The sequence below is a fragment of the Montipora foliosa genome, chromosome 4, assembly GCF_036669935.1.
Source record: "Montipora foliosa isolate CH-2021 chromosome 4, ASM3666993v2, whole genome shotgun sequence".
Lineage (NCBI taxonomy): Eukaryota > Metazoa > Cnidaria > Anthozoa > Scleractinia > Acroporidae > Montipora > Montipora foliosa.
The window spans coordinates 37,386,593-37,396,592 of record NC_090872.1 but is presented as its reverse complement, the minus strand read 5'-3'; the positions used below and the strand labels follow the sequence as shown (position 1 = coordinate 37,396,592).

The 10,000-nt window shown below is 39.0% G+C and overlaps 1 protein-coding gene across 1 annotated transcript in view; it reads right to left on the bottom strand.

The window, feature by feature from the left end:
• Positions 1-1,278, bottom strand: part of LOC138000737 (G2/M phase-specific E3 ubiquitin-protein ligase-like) — a 1,600-nt gene extending 322 nt beyond the window's left edge. The window contains exons 1-3 of the mRNA XM_068847361.1: positions 1,094-1,278; positions 598-693; positions 1-408 (exon numbers count right to left, since the gene is read on the bottom strand). The exon at positions 1-408 is cut by the window's left edge and continues 322 nt beyond it. Of these exons, the coding sequence (XP_068703462.1) occupies positions 1-408; positions 598-693; positions 1,094-1,264 (675 nt within the window). The 5' untranslated portion in view covers positions 1,265-1,278. The remainder of the gene's footprint in view (positions 409-597; positions 694-1,093) is intronic.
• Between the last annotated feature and the right edge of the window lie 8,722 nt (positions 1,279-10,000).

The following is a 10,000-nucleotide window of genomic DNA, read 5'->3' as shown; positions in this document are numbered from 1 at the left end:
AGTAATCTTTTTTAGACATGTAGAAGAAGAAATTGACGAGTCGTCAGTGAACTCGATATGGATCTTGCCTAATCCAAAATCTGGCACACAAGGTGCTCCTGTGGCAAAAATTAAAAGGTCTTTCATTTTCTCAATTGAAGCTGTTTCGAGGTAGTCCTCACAATATTCCTTTACCCTGCCTTCTTCATCAGTTAGCTCAACTGGAAATACCAAGCACTCCTTTACTTTGCTACATGTGATGTTGTTACCAGCAACAAATAGCCCTTCAAAGAGATCAGGGTAGACACTCAAACGGGCACCAAAGCCTAATGCTTGGAGGCCTTCTCTGAGCTGGTCCAGTACAACTTTGCGCTTGCCAATGGCATCATGAATGATTAAATTTTGAATTACGTTCATCTTGTTATCAGTCTGAAAGTCAAGTATAAGGAAATCAAAAAGCAATATTTTTCTTGTATGAAAAAAGGAAAATCAAACAATCATGGAGAAGAGAAGATTCTTGCTGCACATGTACCTTTGCCCAATAAGAATGGATGGATAACATGATTAATTCTTGTATAAGCTACACTGTAACTGGCCTGCAGATAAAGCTATACTTACACTTAGAACAGTAGTTAAACCACTTTCGGCCATTGCAATTCCTACTTCCTCTTTGACTGAATCATCCAGCTCCTGGACATCACGAGCTCCGGTAATCTGAAAAAAAGAAAAAAAAGCAGATCATACGTAGTCAAATTAGTATTTCAAGTTGGTACAGAATGTATTTCAATCCCAGTTGAACATTTGGGCACAAATCTTTATCCAAAATTACACTACATCCTGCAAATCCACAGCTAGTCCATGAAAATGCCAATCTTTGTGTCATTACCTTTTTTTTTTGGGGGGGGGGGGGGGGGAGCGAGGGGGGATGTCATGATCTAACCAATGCTTTGCCAAGATGCACATTACAATGTATGCAAAGTCAATAAAAAGTCACCAAAACTTAGAAACGAAGAGCTTTCAAGTGCGTTTACAAAAATGTACATGTTTTTCTAAGTTTTCCATATGAAATCATGCATTTAAACTGTAATTGTCCCTTAAATTTGCCTTTTCTCACCTTTGTGATAAGATCTTGCATGTGCAAAGAGCAATCTTCTGTTGTCATAGTTTTTACTGCTTCCTGGAGGTCCCCTTTACATAGGTAATTATAAACTGCTGGGCTAAAAATGGGGAAACCAGGCCCCCCTTGTAAAATGCTGTGCACAACCATCACTCCTACCTGCTTCATAACCCCTGCAGCTACAAGATTGGTGTGCGGTAGTCTAGGCCCTGGAAAAACTGTTTGGACACAGCACAAAGCAACTGTGTATAAAACTGTCTTACAACCCCTCCTGTGTCTGCTGCCGATTGTCCAGAATAGACAATTCTCAGTCTCTTTGTCGGGTCAAACTCCTCAGCTTTGTAGTATACCATGGCATCTTCTAACAGATCTTCCTCATCGATCTTCAGTTTAACTTTATCTACAGACATTTTTCTCTGGATACTTTTTATCTCAGACGAAAGGCGTTCCTCTTTTGATTGACCCAAACAAATACTATGTAATAATTCATCGTCATCATCATCAGCATCAACAGTAGCAGCAGCATTTGTATCATAATCATTCGGATTGTCATCAAATAAAGCCATAGACTTTTGACCAAGGAGGGAATTCACCGTCTTGCTATAACTCCCATTTTGGATTAGAGATGCCTCCAGTTCACTTGATGTCTTATCGGGGAACATCTCAGAAAGGTGCTGCGATTCCTTACTTCTGTTCGTAGAAGTACAATCCGTAGTTGTACATGAAGGAATCCGCAATGTTTTGGGCTCAGGGAGCATTGAGGCTTGGTTATCATCATCATCATCACTATCAGAACATGAACCAAAATATTATCAGCCATCAGAGCTTTTAACAAAGGGTCCTACAAATTATCTACAACGAACCAATACGCTACTGTACATGGACTCTGACTCTAAAAGCTAGATGTGGAATTTGATTCTAGATTAAAATTGGCGCAGTAGAGAGGAGAAGCCTTTACGTCATGTTGCCATAGTAGCAATATGTTTGGGTGACAACAAACTAAAAACATCACTCCAAAAAGTGAATTCACACTCTTACAAACTTCATCAAAAGTTTGCAAAATTTTCAAGGTTTACATCTGAAAGTACCGTACCTAAGTTCAGAAAAACAAACAATAGTGTTGTGTTCACCTTCTTCCTAAAGGAGGCATGCATTAGAAAGTTTTTTAAATTTTCATGTTGCAGTCGTGCAACAAAGGCTAAGAAATGTACAAATAAATTGCGTTGTTTTGCTAATATAAGCCTATTGTTTTTTTTTGCAGTTCTCGTTGCCTTTGTGGTCGCTTAGCCCCCTATTGTTGTTATCCAGACATTGTGCTTCCATGGTAACCTGCCGTCACACTTCTTATCTCTATTGGAGGTTGATTTTTTAACTTATCGCAAAACCACACTAAACTTGAGACCCTTCCTTGAAGTACATACCTTACAAGATCAACATCGAACAGGGTAGCTTGGCGCTAAAAGATAATACAAAAATGTTTGTAGCAAACATTGCATTGTATTTAAAAGATGAAATACAAAACAGAAACTTTTAGTTTCTCTTTGGGTTGAACTGGACACTGATAACATCCATATCCCCTATGGAGGGCAATGGAAATTCAGAGGGGAAAAGGGGGGGGGGGGGGGTCCAAAGGAGGTGCATGTTAAATTATTTCGAGTAGTGGCAATTAAATAATCATTTACAGCATAATGGAACAACTTTCTTTTTTTAACACAATATTCTCTCCAGAGGGTATCCAACCATGTTGAAAACATTACGAAAATTACAGGGGTGGGGCTATGACAAAATTACTTAGTTTTCATACACAATGCAATTACTCCCCTGTAATTCATATCTGCCCCCCATTCAACTAATCATGAACTGTTCATAAAATGCATAAAAGAAACTGGGTAGACATGACGATTCCACTGTTTGTTTTTTATCATGGTTTTAGTAAACTTGTTCAGACAGTTGCTTGGAAGCTGTCGTTGATTACAAATCATGAAAGCTTACAGGTATATACCTTTCTTTTTGTTGTGACTGGGTGCTCCTGGTCTTGGTGCTCCCGCAACTTATCCATCTCAACTTCCTTCATGCAGTGGAAACACTGCACTTTAGGTGCAGACGGCTTTGGTGAAATATTTTGGGAAACGGATATACATAGGTTAGAAGCGCTACTTAACTAGCTTATCTTTTACAACATAAGCAGCATTTATTGTATGGAATATTTGTCATAATAATGCACTTACATGTATGTTTGTATTGTTTTGGCAAAAAAAAAAAGGTAGATATAAAATGACACCATCTGTGTGCAAAATTGCAGTAACTGAAAAGGACATATCAGTTCATTTAAATTTATTCCAATGCCAGCTTCTTTCTTTAATATTTATCACTTCTTCTTTCAAAAATTACCTGTGATATGGAAATGCAAGCATAGCAGACACAGGAAATAATGTTACAAAAAAATAAGTGAGGTTTACCTCATGGCAGTCTTTGATGTCTCTCCTGTTATATCCACCTGAAGTGGCCTAATATATACAGTGGCCTGATTCGCCAGAGCCTTTATTTTACTTGGCATGTATGGAGCTGGGATTTTATGAAAGCCCTGATCACACCCTCCTCGTTGGTATAACAACAGCTCATATCCTCCTCCAGAAGAGAGTGCTGGGAAGGTGTTGAGCAGCTCCTGGTGGATTGAAGACCCGTCCATTACAAGACTTAAATTAGCTGGTCCCAATCCAGCATTACAAAGTGCTGTGCGGGCACCCAGTGAAGAAGGAGGGATTTCCAAGGCAAAAAAACTTCATGGTACATGAAGGGTTCTTCTTTTTAGCTGGCCCTTTCCCTTTTCCAACATAAGAGCTTCTCCCTTTATAATTGAACAGTCTTCTGTGTTCCTGAACTTGAACAGCCATATTCGGGGTGGCAGCAGCGGCAACTGAAGGAGCCTGGTTGCCTGCAACAGTGGAGAGACCTACAATGCATAGAACAGGCATTCAATCTACTAACTATAGACTCCTCAAGTGAATTAAGGCCTGGGTCAAGAGCTATTTTCGCACCCCAGCAGAGTGCGAGGAATTCGTGGAATCCGCGTGGATCTTGCGAGTTGCCATAGAGACTCTTGGTAGCCCGCGTGTCAACCCACGTAATGTTCGCGAAAGGATTCCGCCATTGTGAAATATTGCTGATTATGACGGTTCCAGCAAATTGAGGACCAAGAAGACGTTGTTAGAAGGTAAAAAAAAGTAGTCTTTGCTATCTGAACTGCAAGAAAGATGCCACGCTATTTCAGTTATTTAATCGAAAAGTCGTTCGCTGAACGCTTGTTGTAAACAATAAGCTTGCTGTTATAAAATCTACAAGCGTTCAGAGAACGACTTTTAAGCATATCAGCGTTTATACAGAGCAATTTTCTTTCAATATGCAGCCTTCTAGACAGTGCTCGAAAAATGTGTGCTGTCTTTTTGTAGTTTTACTCGCGAAGTATGCCACAGTACATTAAGAGTTTATACACAGTTGGTTTCTGAAGCAGCTGAAACGTGGCTATTAAAAGGTCAGATTTTATACATTACAAATTTTAGGGTGGGTGCGTTTGATTGACCGTATTCCGGAATAGGAATACATGGAATATAAGTTAGAAATCCTTCGTTTTTACGGAAATTCACATTAGAATGGTCAAACATCGGTTGAAATGCTATTTTAAACATATTGTTATTATCCTTGCTGCTTCGAAACGCTCCAGACATACAGTTTTAATCATCACGCCACGTATTTTTATTCCTAATTTTCCATTACCACCATGAAACATGTACGAAAACGGCGCACTATATTTGTGCCAAATCAAATTTCATTTAATTTGGTCATTTTTTGTTGTTCACGATCAAGTAAAAAGGTTTCCAATTTACTCAGTGATATATCATAATTAATTTTAATAATCTTAAGCCAAATGAAAACTTAAAAAAGGTTCCGTTTCAAGTATGCCGGTTACTAAATTTTTAGTATTGAACAGTTTCATTGTCATAGCTAAATCCAACCACACCAGCCCCTGTGCATTTTTACAGAAATATACCATAATTAAAAACCAGTTCCACTTACTGTGAAACAGTTATAATCTGGATAATCATCACAAGTAGTTTTAAGTTGCTTATAAAATCTTGTACTTTTGCCTACTTATGGCAGTCTTGTTATTATTTCTTTTTCAAAATAACTTTCAAGTTTGCTGTGAACTGTTTTAGTGTTTGGCTGTGTCAAGTCTTGTGGTTGCTGTCATTTTATTTCACTACTTTTTTGGCAATTCAATTTTTTAAACATCTCATGAGGAGACCATAAATATAAAAGATGCACCATCTTACATCTATCATTTTTTTCTATTTGTCCCCTTAATTTCAATCATTTTGCCCCAATGAGAAGGCTGTGGTTCTTGGGTTGATAGTTTGACGTTTGTTGATCTGCCAGTTTGCTTGAATTCATATGTACGAATCTAGTTGTGTTATTACTGTGAATGCATTTGTGTCCTATGAAGTTTGTCTGCATTTTGAGTCTGTCAATGAACATTTTCAATTAAGAACATTAAACTTGCTTAAAGCAACCTTGCACCAGAATCCTTCTTTCATGAAACAGTGTAATAAAAGTCCAAAAGATGCATAATCATCAGTCAAAGCGAAGGGTTACTGTACTCTAGTCAGTAAGATGTAATAGGTGCCCTGTTGTTGTTGGTCCTCTTGCAGGAGAGGCATCTTAACATTTTTTAAGCAGTGGAAAACAGAAATGAAACTGCTGGTCATCAAATCCAAGCCAACCAGTGCAAATGAGGCCACTATGCCAGGGCCACTATTACTCTTCCATCCCCTTAATTAGACATTAATGGACAAGAAAACAGACCAGATGGACCCCAAAGGGGGCCTGTGCTTAAGTAGAAAATTTATTATTCCAAATTCCACGAAGTGGCTTCCTTCTATTTTGGGGTCAGTTGCCAGAGTCTCTAAAAATGTTCCCTTGTTATAGGTTTCCATATGGAACTGGTATCATGCACAACATACCGTAGCAAAGCTTGGAAAATATTGTTTTGAACTTTACATTGACTGACTGGTGTATTGTAACTGCAATGCAGCTACCAGTTGCTGTGTTGTAGGTCTTTTCTCTGGACTTCCATTTATGCAGGAGAATGCTAATTTACGAATAGGTTCATATGTCTTATTGTATTTACATAGTAGTGACAGTAATAACCCAAATCCATAAACATCACTTGCTGGAGACTGTGGATGAGTCCCCCTTACAACTTCAGGAGCTATGTGTTTATGATATTTCCTGTACTCTTCTTGATCTCTTAGAGACAGCTTGTATAATTTGCCTTTGGCTAGTGTTGTAGACTTATTAAAATCAATAATTACAGGATGTAAACTATTATTGACATCACTTATTATCACATTATCGCCCTTTAGATCATTGTGGAGGTGGTCTTTAGAATGGATAAATAACAGAGCATCGGCACACTCATACATAATTCTGCACCATTCTTTTTGTGAATCTGGGATATTTTTATGCACCAAGCAACTGAAGGTGACACAGTTGCCTTCGATCCCATGAAACTGAGTTACAAGGAGGTATGGCTTGGCCTCAGTACAGTGTCCAAACAACAGAGGTAAACCTTAATGTTAGAAAACAAAATATTTTTATAATCAGTGAATTTATAATTATTATCTCAGCATATTGATGTTCATTCACCTACAATGCAGGTCAAAAGTGTTGGGACACTTAGCGAGATACTACTGAAATAATCTCCCCCCACCCCCTCCCCCCCAAGCAATGTTGAGATTTGACACTACAACACAGATTTCAACAAAAATACTGTTTATCTGCATCTTCCAACATTGTTTGGGGGGGAGGGGGGTGGTACGCTCCAATTGTGACCCCAAAAAGCCAACTTTACTTGGAATACATGATTATTGGACAGGTGTCCCAACTACTTTTGACCTGCATTGTCTGAAAGTGAGTATTTGAAAGAGATCAGGTTTGTGGCCTATTGGTCGATGAAAAGCGGGGCTTCTTATGAGAACTCTTGTTTGGTAAGCAAGAAGAACATATTTGTGAACAATATACAAGGAGACTCAATTGCCGCACTTTTCGTATTGTCATATTAGAGTATGGATAAGGGAAAGGCGCAACAGGTGTATATCAGGAAAAAGATAGACAAATGAATACCATGCAGATCAGTGAGTCGGGGTAAAAAATAACAACTTGCATGTTCACACTGTTGTAACGCTTAAGAAACGATGAGCTTTATTTCACTTTCAAAGAGTTCAAAACGTGGTGTTTTGTGTATTAAATCGGATATGCCATCCGCTGCCCACAAGGTCTGTTGTTTACATAGAAATCGTGTTATACTGTGAGCGCGCGGCTCTGAAAGCTCTTTAGAGTGTTGTCCTCAATGAGAAAATGGAGGCTTCAGAAAGCCAGAGAGTTGTTTACATTATAACGTACAGTCGCGCAGACACTGAAAAGTTCCGTAGAGAGACGTTTGGCGAAGCGATAATAGAGGCATGGAATAGCTTTAACATTGAAATCTCTCACTGGGTGGTAAGCATGGAGGGTCATGCCACTACCGATGCCGATGGCGATCTCAACAAGTACCATTTTCACATGGCGGTAAAACTGAAGAAGAGAGGTAGATGGCTACAAGTAAAGAGATACTTGAGCCAAAAATTCCACATCGAAGTTCATTTCAGTGACCGCCACAATACATATTACAGCGCCTACAAGTATGTCACGAAATCAGACCTCGAAGCGGTTCATTCTGTGGGTCATCCAGACTTAACTACTTGTCCTCGAACGGAAAATGCAATCGCTTCTAACAAAAGAAAACGCAAACTAGGCGGGGTATCGAAGCAAAGAAAGATCAAAGATCCACAGCTAAGTGTTTTTGACGTTTGTAAACTAATTCAACAGAAGTCAATATCCACAAGGCTGGAGCTTGTATGTTTGGCGATGGTTCAAGAACGAGAAGGAAAACGCTGTCTGGCCGAGTTTATAGCAAACCGCGGGAATAAAGCGGTGGATGAAGCATTATCATTAGCGAAAGAATTTTCTCACGCTGAAGAGCAGTGTCTTCGCCTGAAGAAATCGCGAATACAGCTCTTACAAGAATCTAAAGATGCGCCATGCGTGGACGGTTGCGAAGGAAGGTGGTTTGTGGCGGCAAATGAGGTTCTCGACAACCAAGGAATAATCCCCTCGGTTTTCTGCAATGCGATTTATACAGCCCTGTCTAAAGGTCGAGGAAAATTCCGGAATATTTATTTGTATGGAACTGCCAATTCTGGAAAGACTTTTATGTTATCGCCATTGAAAATAATTTATAACACGTTCTGTAATCCAGCAACGGGCTCCTTCGCATGGGTTGGCGCGGAACAAGCAGAAGTCATTCTTTTGAATGACTTTCGGTGGAATCCAACAATAATCGCGTGGGCTGATCTTCTCCAGGCGCTAGAGGGCGATACAATCCATTTACCCGCACCAAAGAACTTTTGTTTAAGAGATATTGAACTAACGCGCGACACGCCTTTTTTTGCTACATCGGATGCCCCGATTGTTTTCATTAGAGCCGGTGCAATAGATCAGACAAACACAAAGATGATGGACATTAGATGGTCTTTTTTCCGGTTCTGGAAGCCCATTTCACAGAGTGAACAGCGAGAAATCGCGCCCTGTGGACATTGTTTTGCACGATTCATTCTAGAGAATTCTAGCAATGTTTACATTGCTGACTGACGGCGACATGATGCTCGCGACAATACTCAGTAACGTTTGCATTCATTTCCCATCAATGAAGAACAGTGTTTAAAAATAAACTATGGCCGGCTACTCTTGTTGAGTATATAAAAACAATTGTTGTATAATGCGCTCCAAAGGAACGTGTCTGAATAGAGTTTACAACATTACTCAGTAAATTGAATGTTTTATATAAAGAGCTAATTAATAGCTTTCTTTTCTTGTGCTTTTACTGAGTACTGAGTTGAAAATGCGCAATAACTCATATAATGAAAGAAATAGTTTCTTCAAACTAAAGAAAACATACATACTTTCTAAATTTGTGTTCATTTAATGTCAAATACGTTTTCAATTTGCATAAATCTCCACTATTTAAAGTGAGTATTGTAGTGAGTAATGTTCAGTTCTTTACGTCAACAAAATGCAAATGTCACGCATGTGATAAACTTCTCGTTGTCACGAGTTTTACAAAGTGACAATTACAATTTACACAAGCATTTTCCTCAGATAGCATGAAAATGAAGTTACACTTTACACGCTTTAGAAATTCACAGAATATACTGAAGTGTAAATAATAAAGCATGTTCAGTTTTCACAGTTCCGCATTGCGTGATTAATATTTGGTTCTACCGCCTTTAGAGGCAAGGATAGCTTCTATCCTTTTGTTCAAACTGGCAATTGTGTTATCTATAGTTTCAGTACAAATACAATCAAAAGCTCTTAAAACTCTAGCTTGAAATTCCTCAAACGACTCCCTTGTGATATTTCTAGATATTGCTTCGGATTCTAAATATCTCTTTACAAGATGAAATATGTTCTCGATAGGATTTAGGTCCGGTGAACGCGGAGGGATTTCATGAAATTCAGCCTCTATCTCTTCTAACGCATCCCTAGCTAACCTGCTTGTTTGCGACGGGTCGTTATCCATAACAAATAAACGTCTTCCATCTGTTTTGGGACCAGCTTGCGCAAACGTAATGTTGAAATGTTCCCTTATGAAGTTTCGAAAAAAATCACCGGTCATTTTTTCGTACGGCACTTTTAGAATAACTCCTTTCCCGTATGCTATCGCCACCACAACATGCAATCTTCTCCCTCCGGCCAACTCTTTCGAACCCTTCGCGGTTACCTCAAGGCCTTCGTCTTTCCTACGCCATA